Source organism: Artemia franciscana, chromosome 19, assembly GCF_032884065.1.
Source record: "Artemia franciscana chromosome 19, ASM3288406v1, whole genome shotgun sequence".
Taxonomy (NCBI): domain Eukaryota; kingdom Metazoa; phylum Arthropoda; class Branchiopoda; order Anostraca; family Artemiidae; genus Artemia; species Artemia franciscana.
This window is the reverse complement of record NC_088881.1, coordinates 11,776,033-11,796,662: the sequence shown is the minus strand read 5'-3', so window position 1 is coordinate 11,796,662 and position 20,630 is coordinate 11,776,033. Positions and strand designations below refer to the sequence as shown.

At 34.8% G+C, this 20,630-nt stretch overlaps 1 protein-coding gene across 4 annotated transcripts in view; it reads left to right on the top strand.

The window, feature by feature from the left end:
- The window catches only part of LOC136039288 (DNA helicase MCM9-like), a 200,039-nt gene that overhangs the window by 104,601 nt on the left and 74,808 nt on the right, over positions 1-20,630 (top strand). For all 4 annotated transcript variants that reach the window (XM_065722890.1, XM_065722892.1, XM_065722893.1 and 1 more), the window contains 2 exons: positions 4,402-4,641; positions 14,384-14,556. In XM_065722890.1, the coding sequence (XP_065578962.1) occupies positions 4,402-4,641; positions 14,384-14,556 (413 nt within the window). The remainder of the gene's footprint in view (positions 1-4,401; positions 4,642-14,383; positions 14,557-20,630) is intronic.

Sequence of the window (20,630 nt, the reverse complement as noted above, 5' to 3'; positions counted from 1 at the left end):
AACACAAAAAATTATCGGGGGGGGGGGAATTATCCCCGCCCCCAGTAAACTCCATTGCACAATAAACTGGGTAAGAAGAAGGCAAAATAAATAATTCAAACAAGATAAAGAAAGATGTTGATATAAAATGGCGAACTGACTCCTCGGATAATAAAGTAGCCACGCTTTGTTCCACTGCCTCAGGGTAAGCAGAGAAAAAACACGGCACTGGTTCAGAAAAAAGGCCCCCAAGGGAAGAGACATGGACATTGGGCGGAATTGGGCGGAGACATGGACATTGGACGAGCGGAACCATCATTCCTTGGTTGAATAACGTGTTCGGAAAAATATCTCAGTTTATATTTATTGGCAAACTAGAACAAAAATAATAGCCAATAGGTCCGAAAACAGGCGAACCTGACAAAATGATATTTATCTCTGTGACCTGGATTTATGATTTTGACTGGATCGGTCTCGGTTTCGCCGTCGGCCAAATCTTGGCCTCATTATCTACATTGAAAATTTCTCTGTACAGAGAAAATTAAAGAAGTAGTATTTGATGACCCAAAAATAAGACAACATATTGGCAATCCTATCTTCATTAAGACCTTGATGAGACTAAGTAAAAGGCCCGGATTTCATCGTTTGCTAAGCCATTTTGAACTGGTAAAAAAGACACTTTATAGTCTTATGTGTGTAACTGGATTTTAAAGGTGCAGGTTTTACATGTCGGTTTCCTCGAAATTTAGAAGACGGAACAAGGGGAATAATTTTACCAATATATTAAAATTGAAGAGAATCTGCTCTCGAGGGAGATGGTATACATAGATGGCGGCAGATAACTCCTGGGGTTTTGAAAGGGATAAAGCCAAAATCAATTCATGGAATATCACCGAAAAGAAACATCCGGGGGGCTTAAAGACTAGTTGGCCTCATTGATGACTTACCCTTTTCTTTCCAATTGAATAACCATTATTGCAACAATTTCTACGAATTTTACTTGTTTTAAATATTTAAAAATGTAAAATTAGTGAAAGCTATTCCTTGTCTAATTTGTTTCTTTAATTAATGGACTTAATTTCAAATAATTTAACTTTACAATTGAAACTCTTAAGCAAAACTAATGCATAATTTGCATCAAGGGTATGAAATTCATGTGAAAATCAGCTCAAAGTTCCCCAGTGCCAAAAACAGAATAGCACAGATTATGCAAGGGTGTTCTGGGTAAATTTTGCCTCTTCGAATTTGTAAATTTTGCCATTTGATATCCTTAACTTTTTATGATGACCATAGGAAAATTTGCATATCTCGTTTGTGCGTTCCAGATGAGCATCCATATATTAATTAAATTCGAAATTGAAATTGAAATTTAATTTATACAGTTCTGCAATATATTAATTAAACGAATACATTAGATACGAAAAAAGGCATTGCAATACGCGAGTAGCTAAACAAACACTAGAATCTCGGTTATACTGCATTTATTATTTTTTTACACAGCAATACAAAACATTATACAGCGCCTACTAAGAAGACCTTAGAGGGCTTGTTGGTCCAATCAATGTGTAAGACATTGTTGTAGCAGTCATTGGTGGCAGTAGGGAAATACACCTAAAATAACCGGTTTTGTCTGCTTCAAACGCTTTAGGAAATATTTGCTGGTGGCAGTGCTCTGCTCGGTGGCAGTGCTGAAGAAGTGCAAGGCGTTCGCCTGAACATATTCTGGCTGCAGTCTGTTATAAATTGATAGTTTTATGGTGTTAGTACGTCTGCATGTCATTAATAATTTGTTTTGCCCTCTTTATAAAAATTACAGTGTAATTGTTGAGGAGTAAATAAATAAGAAAAAATTAGGACAAAGATCTTCCAAAGTCATTGATGGCGGTAACGGGTTGACAGGTTATGACGATTCATTTTCTTTCTTTTTTTTTTTTTTTATATATACAGGGATTGGTAGTAAGCCTGTCACCCTGCCTTGCTGCAGTAGAAACCTGGAGCCCGTATTGCCGAGGAGGATATTAGTTCCTTGTGCTACCACAGGTTAACGAAAATACAACATATGAAATATAAAGAAAACAAGATATAAGTCGCCTAATAATCAAACCAAATACAATATAAGAAATATCTCCGATGCGCTATTTAGACATTGGTACAATTTAGAGGAAAATCAAAAATACTTTCTGTACACTTTTGGAATCTTGTCCATAGTCCGCCCTTTTTCTTTGTAATATCAAATATGGGTTCGTGATATACGAAATATAATATTCCTGATATTATATGGAATATAGTATAAATCCGTATTCCTTAGCGATGAAAGTATTTCTGACCCTTAGGGCAAGACCAAGAAAAAACTTACAGTATCTGAAATCTGTCTACGGGCTATAAGATGTCCACTTTCGTTAAAAAATAGCCAAACCGGCATAATGAAAAAGATCAGAGGTGTAGATATTGAATTGTAAAGCCTTCTATTGTATCGAATTGCCCTTTTAATCTGGCAAGCCTACCTGTAGTCTTTCTAAGTTTTTCCTAGTAACACTTATAGGTTATATACATATATGCATATAACATATATGCATGTAACATGTAACGCATATACATATATGTTTTGTATGAAGTATTCCATTTGTCACTGAAAATGTCTTGTGTATCAAACGTATTCAGTTTATCCCCAGAAAGGATTTTTACCGGACACCAAGAATGATATGATATGCAAAATTGACATTGAACATCACAAAAAACATCAATTAAAATTACTTGAAATATTTTGCGCTGGAATAACTTAGCAAATTTGATGTCAATAGTCTGTTCAAATTACACAACTAATTTTTTCTCTAAAAATACATATAATATAGTTTTTTTTTTTTAAATTAAGCAACCTAAAACAGCTCATAAATCCCTGGCATCGGCAATTGTGGTAGTCCGTAACAAATGCAGTTAAAGTTCCAATAGACACCATTTTTAAGGAACTTAAATTACAAAAAAATAAGTACCTGCAGTCAAGGCCTTATCCAGGGGAAACCGGTTTGAGGGAGAAACCGGAAATCTTGGAAAACGCTTAGAGTGGAGAGATGGAGATGAAACTTGTTGGGACAAATGTTACAATACTGAACAAGAAGAGACTTCAGAAACGCGGTATTTGCAATTTTATCTCTGCAATAATTGCCAATAAACAAAGAACAGCAAAATCGATAACTCTAGTACCGAGTCTAACTTTAGGTTCCGGCCTCGTCACAAGTGCCATATGAGCTCTTGGCTCTTCCGACGTCGTCGCAAGTGCCATATGAGCTTTTGGCTCTTTTTTAAAGTTGTTTTGCAAAAGGAAAAAAATCCTTTTGCAAAACCCTCCGAAAAAAAAAAAAATCGTGGATACGACCCTGCCTGCAGTCAGGAATGTTCACCCACTTCCCAGAATCTCATTTTTTTTCAATTTTCTCTATTTTCAATTTCTTCGAATTTCCAAATTTTCATATAATTTGCCTGTTTTTAGTTATTAAATTTGACCCTTTACTAAATGCCGCTCTATGGAGAAAATTCCTGTGCATGTTTCTTTAGCACTAGTTCTGGACCTTCACGAACCCATTAGCGTGAATACGTGTCAACATTCTTTTTTTTTTGAACTGTCATTGTTTAATCGAATGCGACTTAACCATGGACATACATTGAGCTGAGCATGCCTGCGGTAAATAAATAAATCCAATATGTTTTTGGTTATCTTTTAGATCGGACTCTAGACGGAACACTGGTATAGGGATGGAGGTTTTTTTTCTTTTTTTTTTAGGTAGGACTCTAACCAGAACACTGGTGGAGGCTTAGCCTGATTCCCTTCTTGTTTCTAGTTTTTGAAGTCGTGTTGATAGTTCTATCACTTTTCACCTTATATAGTAGGAATTTGAAAAACAATTCTTGCAGAAATAAAAATAAACGTGTCTTTTTGAACTTGCCAGATTAACTAATAGAAATACATCTAAAAAACAGCTATTTATAGTATCATAGACAAAATGATAGAAGATGCGTTTTGATAAAAAAATACAGCTTCGCTAATTGTAGAGATTTATTAGCCGATGCATTCTTCTACTACATTCAAGTCAGTGTTTCTAAGAGATGTGGAGTTTTTTTGTTTGTTCGAGAAATCGTCTATGATCAGTGATTGAGAATTCTGAGGGTTCTTTTCTTTGAGGGTTGGGGTACTAATGTGAAAGTGCATTATAGGTCCCTATTTTTCTACTTTTCTGGGTTTTAAAAAAAGGGGGGGGGGAATATGTGACATTCATTCTTACCATCACTTCTTGTCTTCGTGTCTCTGATTATTGTTAAGACTTATATAGTATTTATGGACTTCAAAATTTCTAAAAGCTATTGTTTCCAGTATTATGTTTTCAGTTCTATTTTTCTTTCAGGTAATTTACTTCAGTATATTTTCAGGTTAATATCAAGCTACATATTAGAAGGAAAAGATCCGACAAAATTTATAGAAAAACCTGACAACTCGCCACTATGGTCTATGGAAAAGCTACAGGCCTATATATGTTACGTCCGGCAGCTAAAACCAGAAATGTCAGAAGCCGCAAATGAAATTCTGGTCAAGTATTATCAATTTCAAAGAAAAGCTGAGTTAAGAAGCACTGGTAGAACTACCGTAAGAATGCTTGAGAGTCTTGTAAGGTATGTAACGGTAATCTGGACTGGTCAATTGTGAGTTGAGTAGCACTTGTAGAGCTTCTGGTAAATTTGTGAAGCTTGTAAGCCGTTATTTTTCCGCCGTTCTAGCTGAGTGGTTAAGGCGCTAGACTTGAAATTCTGAGGTCAGGAGTTCGAGTCGTGGTGTCGTTGGTTATTTGGTTCGGAACGGGAGCCAATGGTGTGACAGTAAGCTCGGCCAGAGTCGACCCAGCTTTAAGTGGGTACGTGAAAAAATCTGGGGAAAAAACGGGAAGTGTCGAATGTTTTGCCCCAAAGCACTTATTGCACTCCTGGTCGCAGGCGTTAAATCAGGAGGTCGCTAGGAGGTTTTTTTTGTAACGTGTGTATCGATTATGCCTATTTGCCCAAAAGTCCACAAAATATTTATTTTTTAGGTGTCTCTGCCAAATGATTAGGGTCTATCATATTAACATGTATGTTATAACATTATTAATGTTACTATTATTGACGTTAAAGGTCACCATGTGATAGCGTCTATAGTTAATTTAAAGCGGGGATTTGTAAAGACGGAAAAGCAATTATAACTAGGTTGTGAAGTCTTCCAGTTTGATAGAAGAGAAAAGGACTTTGTTTAAGATGATTCCGAGTAATAAGCTTCAAAGTATCAAACTTTGGGGGGTGCTCAATCAATTGGAAATTAGAAGTTGTATGTGCTCTTTTTAAGAGTCAAAGTGAGCACAAGGCAACCAGCGCCCTCTCTTGCCCTATTTTCTAACCCTCCCTCCCAAAATTCTTCAAAGACTTCTTATCAAGATTTTCAGATGGCCATTATGTTTTAAAATAGTCAAAGGTCCAAAATATATACCTTCTGGAGTCTTGTGGTGGCGCAGTGGATTTGACCTTAGCTTGGTAATACGGGACCCAGAGATCGAATCATGCTGCAGCAATGCACTGCAGGGCCGACGCAGGGACCTTAGTAGTCAAGAAGCGTCGTTAATCTGATACAATACAATATACCTTCTGGGATGACACGACCCCATAGACCCTGTGGCAAGGTCCGTAAACAATTTAAATTGGTATTTATTCAAACATAAGCTATTTACTGGAAAGTGGGTTCTGTGTAATATACCAAAAACAACTCAGGGTATTTAGCCGAAACTTGCAGGGTGTGTCCAGAGGGACATTGAACTAAATCAAAAGACATTATCTGCATCCAGGATGTTTAAAGGGCCTATCTGTAAAATCGCAAGAAGGGTGAAGAGTATCAAGTTGAAACTTTCAAGGCATGGAGAGGAAGATATTGAACTAAACTGAAAGATATTACATGCATTTAGGTTGTTAAAAAAGATATCTCAGGAAAAGCTAAGGGTATTAAGGTGAAGCTGTCGAGTTATGTTGATTGGAATGTTGAACTAAATTAAAAGACACTATATGAATCCTGGTTGTCAAAAAGGTTTATATGCAGTATTTCAAGAACGGCATGTATTAAGTTGAAACTTTCAGGGAATGTCAAGAAGGATGTTGAACTAAATGTACGATACTAGGCGTATCCTGGGTGTCAGAAGTGTTTTTTTTTTCAATAGAATTATATCATGGAACAGATTATGAATATAATTATAATATATAATTATATTCGCCTGCGTACATCTTTCCCAAGCTCCTGGATCAGAGACAAGACGAGAGAAGCGGGATTACTGCATACAACTGGATATGAAGACGAGTAATTTTTTGCTTGTTTGGCCATTGTGCTGGTCTATGACACTTCCAGGGGGTTAATATTTTGGACAGGTATAGCACGGATAAATTAGAGGATAAAATCTCGAGGAATCATTAATACGTTAGCCTATCTTATTAAACAAAAATATTTTATTTATATATATATATATTTATATATATATATATATATATATATATATATATATATATATATATATATATATATATATATATATATATATATAAATATTTTATTTATATATATATATATTTATATATTTATATATATATATATATATATATATATATATATATATATATATATATATATATATATATATATATATATATATATATATATATATATATATATATATATATATATATATATATATATATATATATATCCATCTATAGTGCAACTCATCTGAACTTAATCTAAAGACATTGCCTGCATTCATCTATAGTGAAATCCAATAGTGCACCTGCAATATCTCAGGAACGATAAAGGTACTTAGTTGGAATTTTCAAGGAAACTTCTGGGGATATTTGACTAAGCCCAAAGACACACTAAATATACGCTCACGCTCAAAGTCACAAATAATAAAATAGTAAAGAGCCAGAAGAAGATAGAGCTTATATATATATATATATATATATATATATATATATATATATATATATATATATATATATATATATATATATATATATATATATACGCTCACTATAAAAGTCACAAATAAAAGATTAAAGAGTCAGAAACAAATAGAGCCGTTTGATGTCATTTAATGTCATTTAGTTCAATTTTACTCATACGTAATCTTTTGGACATTTTCTCAGGAGGATTCTTTTGAATCCTCCGTTCGAACGAATTCCGAACGAATTCGTTCGGTGGCGGTTTTATAAAAAAAAAAGAAGTAAAACATTATCGGAAGTCAGTTTATAAGCATTTTTGCTACTTTTTATGAGTTAGCAAAAATATCAGGGGGTGGGGGCTCTAGATTTTAAAAATACCTTTTGAGGTATTTTCGTCGAAAATACTTTTTTTGGGGGGAATACTCTCATGGAAAAATTGTCTAGAAATTGTTGTTGAATGAAAAATTTGTTCAAGAGACAGTACACCTTCCTAAAGTTTTATTTCAAATTGAACGGAATTTATGTAATAATTATGTTGAATACAATCAAAGCCAATAGTCAGATCACCTTATGCAACTTAAAATTCAAATTGGAATCTTATATTTTAGTGCTAAGCAGAAAACTTGTAAAACTGCAAAAATTTATATTAACCAATAATCAGACCTTGGCAATAAAAATTACCAGAAATTGATTTTTAAGAAAAGTATACAAAAAAAAACTTCAAAGAAAAGTAAAGAGCCATATTAAAACTCAAGGCGAGTAGAAATAAAGTTATATAATATTTCAGACATAAAGCGGTCGGATATCACTATCAAAGAATATATTAAACCTAAAACGAACTGAAATTAAGATAAATATGATTAAACATAAAGATAACAGATACTGATATAGACGAATAAACAAATTAATAAAACGATTAAAAATTCAACTTAATGCTTATGTCAAGCTTACAGCGGGTAGAAACTGCTGTAAACAGGAGCCTTGGCCACTATTCCACTCCCTCACCGCCTTTAAAATAAATAAAACTTTTTAATCACCGCCTTTAAAAATAAACCTTTTAACGTTTATTTTCAGAATTACTTACATTAATCTATTAATAATATCAATATATTATTTATAAGAATTGTTTATTTTAATATTAATAAATATATATACAGGGCATTATTTGAATGTAGCATTCAAAAGGCTATTAGCCTAAAAAAATGGCAAAATTCAGAGAAGGGAAAATATAATAGGAAAAATTAATGCTTGATGAAAATGTGAGCGTTTATAAGCTAGAAGAAAAACATTGTTTCTGAGATGGATTGTCATGAATGCATTCTCATTTAGATGTTTTTTTTTATTATTTAATAGCATTGAACAATCTTCAAAACATTAATACTAATTCCAATTATTTAAAAGCACTAATAAATTTTCCAATGAATTCAGCCCATTGAAACAGTGGTCATTCATTATTGCCGAGAGAAGGGGTTTCCAGAAAACTAATATGAAACAAAATAATACCCTGTTTACAACAAAAAAAAAAATTAATGATTCACTAATTTTAAAAGTCTGTCTTGCTTTTTGAGACGAGAAATGCTCAAAATTTTAAATTTGCTAACTCAAAGTGCTCATTTGTGTTTTCTTGTGAGTTAAAGCATATAAGCTGTACTTTTTGTACACCTTTTCTAAAGAAGTCCAAGTTTACAAGTCGTTGATACGGTCCAAGTTATTAAGGGATTTTACTGCATTTGAATGGGTTCTATTAGCTTGGATTTTCATGCATAATTGTTAATGAAAGTATGCCGAAAAAATCGGCTCAGTTGGATCAGTACTCCTTAAAACCTTTATATTTTTGTAAACTTTTGACTCTAAGTTAATATTTATTTTCTCAATTTCTTTGAATGTAAGTTTTAGATTCATTTTGATTTCATTTTAATGCATCGATAAATACAGAAAATATTCCACATACGAAAGAGGTTACCCTGCCCCTATGCATCGTAATGGCTTATTCCAATTTAGTTGTCTTTTGTACCTTATTATTTATATTAAGGTACAACGCACCGCTCTTTACGCTAAAATTTTTTATTGTTTTAAAAAGTACAGTTGAGAGAAAAAGTCAAACTTTAACGTAAAGAGTGGGACGTTGAGGAACGAACAGCCCCTTTCATATACGGTGTAATTTCTGTTCGTTTTAAGTTTTAATGTCGCTCCTTACTTTCAGTTAAAAAAAAACTTGTTTTTTATAAGAGTACATCGGCCCCGCCCAGCTCACTCACCAAGGAGCATATCACAGATGGCTAATTTTTTTTTCATAAAAAACAGTCAGATAACCTCCTTTACTCTTTCTAATTCTTCGATTTCATTCTTTATGATTGTTTTTTCACAACTACATCGTCAATTGATTCAAGACTATCTAGGGATAGCATCTGGATTCCTTTTTATTATTTTTTATCCGAGTAAATGGTGCTCGGTCTTCTAGATTTAAATCTAATTTCTTCATTTTCAGTATCAGACTCGACAGTGGACTCCATGATTGTGTTTGGGGGCCTCTTATTGGAGGGTCTTCCTTATTTTTACGTTAAAATTTGGGTTACTCTTTTTGTAATATTCAGTAGTTCTTTTCTTTGTCTTCGTATACTTGAGTTTCGACTATTTTCTTATCTATCAGGTCATCAGCGTCGTGGATCACAGTATATGCTGAGGTTATCACCTGTGGTCACGATGTAATGTTACTCTGACTTGAGGTATATGAATAATAGCTCTTACACTTATCATCCAATTCTTCTGTACGTTTTTCAACTGCGAAAAAACACCCCGCACCTTGATATTGCATTCCACCAGTATGTCTTTATGGCAGGAGAAGCTCAAGATGTAAATAGACGGATAGGTTTTGCTGGGGCATGGGGTTGACTTAGCTAAAGGATTTATTTTGAGTTGTTTAGATTATTTTTGCCTTAGTATCCGATATTATTAAACTTCACCAGTCAAGGTTTTGATTAACAAGCAGAGGGTGGAGAGGGGGAGCTTATGGATTCGTTTTCAGCTTCAAGTAGAAAACTATATTAAATGTTTGATCCCCAAGAAGAGGGAATGGGAGTTTGTTGCTGGGAAGAGAGAGTGGGGAAGCCTAAGCCCTGAGATCCATTTTCAATTATTAGTATTTTAAATCTTGTAATCTGTGAGGGGTTGTGTTTTCCAATGATGATTTAAATTTTTGAATGTACTGTACGTTCTTGTTACACTCCACTGCTCCAGCGCTCGATCAATATTTCTCCTTTGCCTTCAGCTGTTAACATAAGTTGTAGATATGGATAAGAATTTGGTATGTACCGAGAGTGTATTAGAGATATCAGACATTACATCCACTGGGTATTTGAAATTGAGTTGGCTGGAAAAACACTCGTGGACCTGGTATTCTTGTTTTACATTTCTAAGCATTGAGACGGTTAAGCTATCTGGAAAGTTGTGATGTCATTATGTAGCACTTCGGTTGCGTTACTTCGATAAAAAAAGCTTATCTTATTGCTGATAATACCCCGTTTAATCTGATTTTAACTATCCGATTAGTGTTGTGGCGAACTTTAGAGGACATTTTGACGAAATATTTATTTAAATTTTACCACTGTTTCTTTTCTTGACGATAATCTTCGTATGGGCTAAGTAAAATTACAGATATATTCCCGTAGGAGCACAGATGAAGTTAGGTAAAATAATTATTTATCTATTTTTCTGATTTTTTAAAAGATAATTAGCTTTTACCTATTAAATGATCTATTTATCAAACCAAAAAGCGTCAAGCCGTGCCGCTAAGTTGCGAAGTATAGTAAATGAATAATTCATACTTATGTCATCTCAATTTATTCTAGAAAAAAATTGCCAATTTCAATACGGCTAAGTGGGCAGGCGTGATAAAATAAAGTATTTTAGCAGTAAAACTTCAAAAGAAAAAGCTAACCTCGCTTAACGTAGAGTAGCTTACTTGAGGTGGTTATAGCACCTGTTATTTGTGGGTTATTGCCATCTATCATTTAAGCCTGCCTTATGATTAGATGGCAACACGCTTTTTGATTAGGAGTGTCACGAACCCTAGGCGTGTTACCACTATCTCAATTGTCACTAAGATGTTTTACTAGCTCGAGGAAGTATAAATACTGAATAACCAATAAGCATTACCCAAAAGTGTATGAAAACATACGATATGGCTAAAAAAAAAAGAATCTCGAAATGTAAACGAAGATATAAAAACATTATTTAAAGTGTCGAAAAAAGCGATAAAATTTACATGAAGCGAAAAGCTATGAATTTTATTTCTTAATAAGGATTTTACTAAGGTTGTTTTAATTCTTGATATGTTAGAATTTTGCGCTCATAAGCAATCACCAATTTCCAACAAGGTGTCGGTTTGTTAAAGAGATTCATTAACAGGATTTTAGTATTAATTGCTGTTTACTCGCAGGAACATCGTGTTTAGTAAAATATTTACTATTTTTTTTTAAACGGTAGAAATGCCTCTTATTTACTAGGCTCATAATGTTGGTAAAATCATATTAAAAAGGCCAAAAAAATTCAAAATTTGTGGACAGCAAATATAGTAGAAGCAATAATTGAAAATATCGTTTAAAGAAAAAATTGGATGAAAGTAAGGAGCAACATTAAACACGTCAGAGCAACACCTCACTCTTTACGCTAAAGTTTGAATTCTGTCATATTTCTTTAAGAATGACTCCCGAAACATTGCTTGTTTAATCTGAACAATAAGAAGCTTGTTTTAAAAGCACTAAAAACTTTAGTATAAAGAGCGATATTTTGAGGAGGAGCAACCCCCCTCATATACATAATAATTTCTGTTTGTTTTAAGTTTTAATGTTGCTCCTTACTTTCAGTTGAAAAAACTTGTTTTTATAATTTAATCTTCTGGTAGTTTCTTAAGTAATACCAGAAAATCTGACTACACCTCCACGAATAAATCCCTCCTCCCCACAGATTTATTCTCTATACAATTCAATCCTGGTGAAAATTTACCCCGGACACCCTTGACATCTCCACGCGTAAAATTAAGTCGGCAATGGAAAGCAATACATAAGAAGAATTTTGTATAGGAATTCTGGCCAATTCCCCTAGTGGAAAATTTGCGTGAAAGATTTGCCTCCTGGAAACTACTCTCCCCGTGGAAATTCCCCTCGAAAATGTTTCCATGCCTCCCAATAACAAATACTATACGTAAACAATGGGCAAATTTTGTAACTTAATGATCTTTCTCCACGGGCTTTAGGGGGTTCATGATATCTTCAAAGGCATAGTTATTTGACCTTTCAACTATGCTGAACAAAGCGGCTGTCTCACAATGTTGATCGGACCATTTTTAGAAAAAAGGGGCATGGGAGGTGCCTAGTTGTCCTCCAATTTTTTGTTCTCTTAAAGAACGCTAAAACTTTTGATTTCCGTTTGAACGAGCCCTCTTACGATATTCTAGGACCACTGGGTCGGTACGATCATTCTTGGGAAAAAAAGCAAAAAAAGAAGACAAACAAATAAACATGTATCCGTGATCTTTCTTCTGGCAAAAAATACAAAATTCCACATTTTTTTTTTAGACAGGAGCTTTAGACAGTAGTGTTCTGTGAAACACTGAATCTAATGGTGTGATTTTAATTAAGAGTCTATCACTGTTGGTATCCCCCTTTTTTTTGAAAATCAGGCAAATTTTCCCAGGCTCATAATCATTGGTGGGTGAAACAAAACTTAATGAAACTTACATATTTAAAATCAGCATAAGAATTCGATTCTTTCGATATATTACTGATATCAAAACTCCGTTTTTAGAGTTTCGGTTACTATTGAGCCGGGTCGCTCCTTACTTACAGTTTGTTACCATGATCTGTTTGATTTTCTTAATCTCTTATATAGGTTATTTTCTTGTCCGCCTATGGTAAATTTTTACAAATTTGAAAATCAACTGGTGCTCTTTTCACCGACTTAGTTCACTTGTATCATCACATCTGATCAAATTTTATGATATACTAACTTGCTATCAACATGGGTGATATTTGAATCAATAACCTCCATTTGAAAAGAAGTATGAGTTAAGTGAATACAATTTAACGGTTTCCTATTCACATAAACAGTGAAAAAAACAGTGTTCCAAACCAGTGAAAGAACAGGAAAGGTGGTGCTGGGTATTTCTATTCAAAACTCTCACCCTGGAGGTACTCTTGGCATTATTGACTGGTAGAACCGTTATAACTATGATTCTTGGTTAAAATGGTCCACCATCAGAAGGGCTAAACATCTGGCTTGATATACCAGGCCATTTTTATGGCTTTGTTTTTCAGGGTGCTATTTTTGTTGAGTTGCCTTTTAGATTTTAGATAAAAACACAAACTAAAATTCATGTTTTGCCAAGCATCGACTCAAAAATCGTAAGCGCCATCTATTTTATGTTCGGGACTTCGAAGCACTTTTGATTTTTGTCATGACTACCAGATTTCAGTGACATTTAATCCTAAAGTAACTGCTTTGGTTTTTAAGAAATCAGCAAATTTCAGCAATAAAAAAAAAATCCATAACTCAAAAAGTTCAACCTTAATCGACAAAAAAATTTGTTTTTTCCACGTTCTAACAAGAGTTTCTTAATGCACCATTCTTGAATTTAAATTGACTTAAAAATTAATTGAATCTAATTGAATTTAAATTTATGATTAAATTTGTAGGCATCCTGAAGGGCAGGGACAGAATATTGCGAATGTTTCTATTAAAACGTGTTTTTGATTCTATATGTAGCCTGCGCTTAAAACTTCAAGGACTAAGAAAGTTTTTTGATAAACAAAGAAAAAACAAACAAATAAATAATTTGTCTATCTCAAGATTTTGATCGCAGGAATTTGGGGGAAAGGCGCTTGGGAGGTGGCTAATTGCTTTCCTTTTTCCATGGTCACTTGAAATGAGCAATAGAATTTTTTAGTTTCCGTTCTAACGAGTCATCTTCTGATTTTCTACGCCATTTGTTGGATACTGCCACCCCCCAGAAAAAAAAACAAAAAAAAAATTAAAAAACGAATCCATGATCTGATACGCATCTGACAAATTATGCAAAATTCCATATTTTGATAGATAGGAGCTTGAAACATCTACAGTAGGGTTTTTTGATATTCTGAATCAGATAGCGTAATTTTCATTAATATTACTTGACTTTTTGGGAGCACTCACCTCCTTTTTTGAAAATTGCGCAAATATTTTCAGGCTCGTAGCTTTTGCTGGGTAATATTAAGCGTCATGTATTTGGAATCATCACAAAAAGCCAATTCTTTTGTTATATTAATTGTTGCTAAAATTTTTTTTTGAGTTTTGGTTACTACTATGCCGAGCCCTTACTTGTAGTTCTTTACCACTATCCTTGGTTCTTATAGTCATGAGTTCTTTTTTCTAGACTATGTCAGGCCCACGCTCGATTGATGATGAGATCTGAAGTGACTGTATGTGATGCTTTAATTGTGGTTTCTCTATTTGAAATATCGATGGAAGGGACATCTCTTTTGGATGGAAAATGTCCTCTACAATCCCCATTTCCGGAAGACCCAATGGCAGAATACTGGCGTGCAGGTTTGTAATTACAGCTTTTAGTGTAATTATTATATTAGTTATAATTATTGTAATTAGCGTTTATTAGTAAATGCTAACAAATTGAAAGAACTTGTTTCATGGGAAGTTTAAGTGATAATGGGAAAATAAACTAATTGTATCAAACAGTTACCGTAACGAAATGTAAGTAAGGAGTGACTCGGCCCGATAATAACCGATACTCTAAAAATCTAAATTTCGATATCAATAGATACATAAAAAAAACTCGATTTTATGCTGATTCCAAATATATGAAATTCATTGTTTAATGTTAGCCTACCCGTCAAAACTACGAGCCTGAAAAAATTTGCCTGATTTTGGAAAAATGAGGAAAACACCCAAGAGGTCAAGGGATTCTAATGAAAATCCCGCCATTGTCTTCAGCGTAACAGAGAATCTTACTGTGGAGATTTCAAGATCCTATCTCCTAAAATGGGAAATTTTGTATTTTTTCACGCCATAAATAAGATCGTGGATGTGTATTTTTCTTCTTTTTTTTCCCAGGAGTCATAGTATTGTGCCAGTGATCCTAGAAGAGCGGGAGATGGCTAATTTGAACACAAATTAATCGTTCTAGTGTCAGTATTAAGTGGCTGAAAAGATTGGAGGGAAACTAGCCGTCATCCCACGCCCCCTTTTCCCCCAAGACATCCGATCAATGCCAATGGGGATGATTTGCCCCAGAGTCCCTGGGGAAAGGGCTGGTTTGGAACTTACTTAGGTACTTACGTTTTATATTCAGATTGGTTAAATCAGGGAAGAGAGTCTTCACTAACTTAGAAAGTTGTTAACTAGGAGAGTTATTGTGTCGAGAATCGATCTAAAGCCTAAAATAAGTTCTGATAGGAACTTTCTTTCTCAAACTTCTATTTTTCCCTCCTCTAGGACACTTCTTGGGGCAAAGAATAATTCATGGCCCAGGAAGGCTTTCTAACGCTTATTTCGACTCCTCTGCTGCTTGCAAGGCATAGAGATTCCATGAAGCAAGTTAAAAGAAAAAAACAAGAGACAGATTCCTGTTCAAACCATGGCAACCGGAGCTCAACTGACTTGAACTTTGGTTGCTACGATTTGAATATGATTATGACACAACAGGAGGTTTAACAACCATAGATGAGGCACGTAACTTACACCCTACCCAAATAATTTCCTTTTTACGTGCTCAGTGACGTTTAGTCTTCAAGTGGGTCAAGGGACTCTAGGTCAAAGCCTACAGTCAATAAATGACATTCTCTACCCAAAATTTGACTTTTTATATTAAGAGCATTGTTTTCCTTCATATTTAGCATGTCTTCATGAAGCTTTTACAGCCCTATAAGTGGGAATGCTTTAGAGGTAAGAGCTTAAGAACACGTTATCAAGTGATCTCAAAAGATAATAGAAATGTGTATTCATTCCTGAAAAGAATTACGTAAAAAAACCATTTGGTTTAAATGAAAGTAAGGAGCAACATTAAAACTTAAAACGATTAGAAATTACTCCGTATATGAAAGGGGATTTTCCTCCTCAACGCCCCGCTCTTTACGCTAAAGTTTCTTACTGTTTAAAAATAGAGTTAAGAGAAAGAGTCAAACTTTAGCGTAAAGAGCGGGGCGTTGAGGAGGAAAAGCCCCTTTCATATACGGAGTAATTTTCGAAATTACTCGAACTTTTTCGAAATTTTCGAATTTTCGAATTTTGAATTTTCGAAATTACGAACTCCGAGCACGCATCCGTGATCTGTCTTCTGGCAAAAATGCGAAATTCCACATTTTTGTAGATAGGAGCTTGAAACTTCTACAATAAGGTTCTCTGATACGCTGAATCTGATGGTGTGATTTTCGTTAAGATTGTATGACTTTTAGGGGATGTTTCCCCCTATTTTCTGAAATGAGGCAAATTTTTAGGCTCGAAACTTTTGATGGGTATAACTGATCTTGATGGAACTTATATACTTAAAATCAGCATTAAAATGCGATTCTTTTGATGTAACTATTGGTATCAAAATTCCATTTTTTAGAGTTTCGGTTACTATTGAGCCGGATCGCTCCTTATTACAGTTCGTTACCACGAACTGTTTGATCACCCAACACAGCTTTCCAAATTAGTAAATACCCTCTCCTATCTATTTTTACACATCTTTCACATCGTAAAAATCTTTATTTTATAGACAAGAAGGTTTTGTGTGGTGTCAACATAATTGAGTTTATCGACAGACTAGTAATTTTGATAATTTGTAACTTGATTTCTCTTCAGCGTTGTCAATTGTTGTAATATCGCAAACAGAATCTAGTAGTTTCACTTGTCATACAATTTTTCGCGCCTTTGTGGATTTTTTGTATTCGTCTTATTGCTTTATAGTAAATTAGCGCTTTATTTAAGATTCAGATTACTAGTTGAGTACTGATGTGACGGCGAAATTCCTAATAATCACCTAAGATGGATCTTCAGGTGATTCCAAAGAATCATTTAAAGCGCTTAAAGGTTACATCTGACATTTTCAAACTTCTGAAGTAATTACCAAAACCCGTTTGCCGAGTTGCATTCAAAGGAAGGATTAGGTGGAGAATGTATGTTCGATCATACTTCGGTCCTCTGGACCTACATTACCCTGTTGATCTTCCCGTTGAGAACAACTTAGCAAAGGTGCAATTATCTTAGACGATTGTAAATGTCCGATACGTCCTTTAGACGAAGCAGTGACGGTGTTATGAGACACATGTTGACACTTTATGTCATTATGTTGACGTCATTTAAATCAGAGCGTCAGATATGTATCGTTGATTGAGCTAAATATGTGATTTCTCGTGTTTCTTTTTCGTTCCTTCATCTCATATATGAAGCTTGCATTAGTTTCCATTTCAACCTAATTTAATTCAGATGTTTAATTAAATGGATGTTAATTTAATTTTATTCTTATTTGGACTTAATTAAATTTAATAAACAATCATTTCCCTCTTAAAATCAACTCGTCTCATTCGTATATTTTTCTGTAGACTGATTTAATTATTTATATTTATCCCAGCTTTTTAAAATGAGAAGACTTTAATGCAATAATTTGATTATGTTTTTATAATCACAGTATTTTATTCCATCATTTTTTGTGTACTTCTGACCTGAATTTAATTTTGGCGGCCGAAATAACTATAGTTTCATGTATTGTCATCATTAATGTATTGTCACTGTTGTCATTGAAACCGGATTATAAACACTTTAAAAGTGTTATTAACCTTTGTCGTATTGACACTCCCCTAAAAAGGTCCTTGCTGGAATCCCAATGGAGAGAAGACTCTCACTATTGCAAGCTATTTTAATTCAAATAGTTTATTTGATTCAAGATAAAACGAAATGAAACAGTTTCATTTCATTCAAAATCATCAAGAAAAAGAGTTGACCCACAACAGAAGAACATCCTGCAAACATTTAGCGACATTGTAAATTCAATACGCTATGTAGATTTTTTTAGAGTGTTTTTTTTTTTTTGTAAAATGAAAAAGAAGTGCAAATTTTTACATGTATGCCCTGATTTTAGGTCGTAAAGTGGTAGAAATAGCAACTGCTCTTTTGATCATGTAGATTTATGTAGTATTTTAATTTGTGTTGACAGAACTTGAAGTTTCGCCCACGTTTCCATACCCAGACAAGAGTTCTCCCCCCGGACTAGACTAACCCACGATAGACCTGAGAGTCCTTGCCTGATTGGACCTTTGCCTTATTCCTATCCAAAAAAAACTCGCAAGTTGGGGTGCAATGACTGGCCCCTTAGTCGGTTTTTCCGATCGTGAAGGACCCATTCCATTCCTCCTTCCAAACAGCACAGCCCCTCTACCGAAAAAAACTGGTCTCTTTTGCGATTCTCACTGACTTTCCCCTCGAATGCGCAGGATAGGTTATCTGATTTTGGCAGGGACCTTTTCCTGTCTAGTTCCCCGAATAACGATCCGGACAGCCCTTCGGACCTCTCCCCTGCCCCCACCCTAAAACTCCCTCCAGTCTTACTCTCATTTGTGACACCACATTCTTTCCTGTTCACTCTTCAGACATCCCTCAATTATTCCCCTAGAGCCCCGAAAATAAAAATAAAACATTTTCCTTTTCGTTTGGTTCAAGATACCATTTTCCAAATTTCTTGCTTTGTAATGCTGAGAGTCTCAACTTCGAGAAAATGACAGAACTGGCTACTACGGCGAATCTCACAAATTCCCACCTTGTTGCCGTAACTGATGTCAAGGTGCAACATTCTGACTCCCTGAAAGCTTCGGCCTACAAATTTTTTTTGAAACTGAGGCCATCCGATCACCCGCTTGGTAAGGGTGGTGGAGGACTTCTCTTGCTATGCCGTGAGGAACTTACTCCAAAACTGATCACAATCCCCAGCATTGATGATTATGATGAAATCACGTGGATAAGCATTAAACCGAAAGTACTCCCTCGTCCACTGTCTAATATCCTAGTATGTAATTTTTATTGCTCTCCAGGTCAGCATGCGTTATTCGACAAAAGCTCGTTGAAAAACTTCAAGCCAGTGCCGATTTTGCTCTCCCGAAATTCCCAAACGCTGGGATTCTACTCCTTGGTGATGCCAATGAACTGAAACTCGAATAACTATTCAGGGGCCTACGCCTAAAGCAAGTGGTAAATATACCCACAACCAAAGGAGGCTCCTTTTTGATGTCAACTGTACTAACTTGCGTAAGTTCTACAGTCAAACAGAAGCCTTACCATCGCTAGGAGGGTGCTACCATTATATTCTCAGAATGCAACTACTGGATCAAATCAAGGTCGAATACAAAGTCACGGAAACGCTGCATCGCCCACTAACAGACAAAGGTATTCTCAGTTTCGGTTTCTGGATTTCTGAAGAGCGCTGGTCTGAGGTCCTATTCCTGATGTCATTCCTGATGTCAATCCTATAGTACAAATCTTTCAAAGGAAGCTATCTGATAATTATGAAAAATATTTTCCCGAAAAGAAAACTAAAAAGCGTTCAAATGATAAGCCTTAAGTCAATGAACCTCTAAAAGCCAAGATCAAAGAAAAAATTCTTTTACTTTGTAATGGTAAAAAAGCTGAAGCCAACCATATGTGTAAAATGATGAAAAAACAAATTCGAAAAGCAGCTGCTACGTACTATAAAAATACTATGAAAGGGTATTTTAATTATAAGCCCAAGAAGTGGTACGGTCTAGTTAAAAAACTTTCTGGCAAGTAAATTAGTAAAATTGGTTTACTGCTTGATGAGCCTAGTATTAAAACTGCTAATGATCTCAATAAACACCTCGCCAAGATTGTACAGGCATTACCTCCACTTTCCGCAGAGGCTCTTGAGTCTATTACCCATAGGCAGGATGAAAACCCTCCCCATATATCACCAAAGGATTTTTTTTCGAAATAGTTTTTTCGAAATTATATGAAAACTTTCTGACTGATTGGCTCAAATCAAAAATTGAAGAACTTATTGACCCAAAGCAATTTGGTAATCAATGTGGCCTTTTTACTACTCATTATCTGGTAAGCTTACTGGATACAATATATAAAAATTTGGAAAACCCTGATGTTTAGCTAAATCTACTTCTAATAGACCTCCAAAAACTTGATCTGATTAACCACAATGTTTTAGTTGGAAAACTCCTAAAAGAATTTTATGTTTACCCAAACCTTGCTAGAATAATAGCGTTTCTCCTTTCCAGTAGAAATCAATGTGTAAAGTATAAAATGTCTATTCAGATCTCCTTCCAGTTTACTATGGTGTGCCCCAGGGTACCCTCCTTGGCCCGCTCCTGTTTCTGATTATGATAAATGGACTTGCTACTGAATACCCTGACCGCTGGAAATTTGTCGACGACATGTCCTTACTGGAAAAATGCCGGAAAAATTTGAAGAGCTCAGCCACGGAAATCATGGAAGATATTTCCAGTGACGCTGCACAGGCCGACATGACTGTGGTTGCCAAAAAGTCTATTATCATGACTATCAGTTTCTTGAAGAATACACCTTCGCTCAAGTAACCAATCCCTCTGGAGATGTCCGTGCGACAGTGCAAACTCCTTGGTATCACCATCTCGAGCGATCTGAAG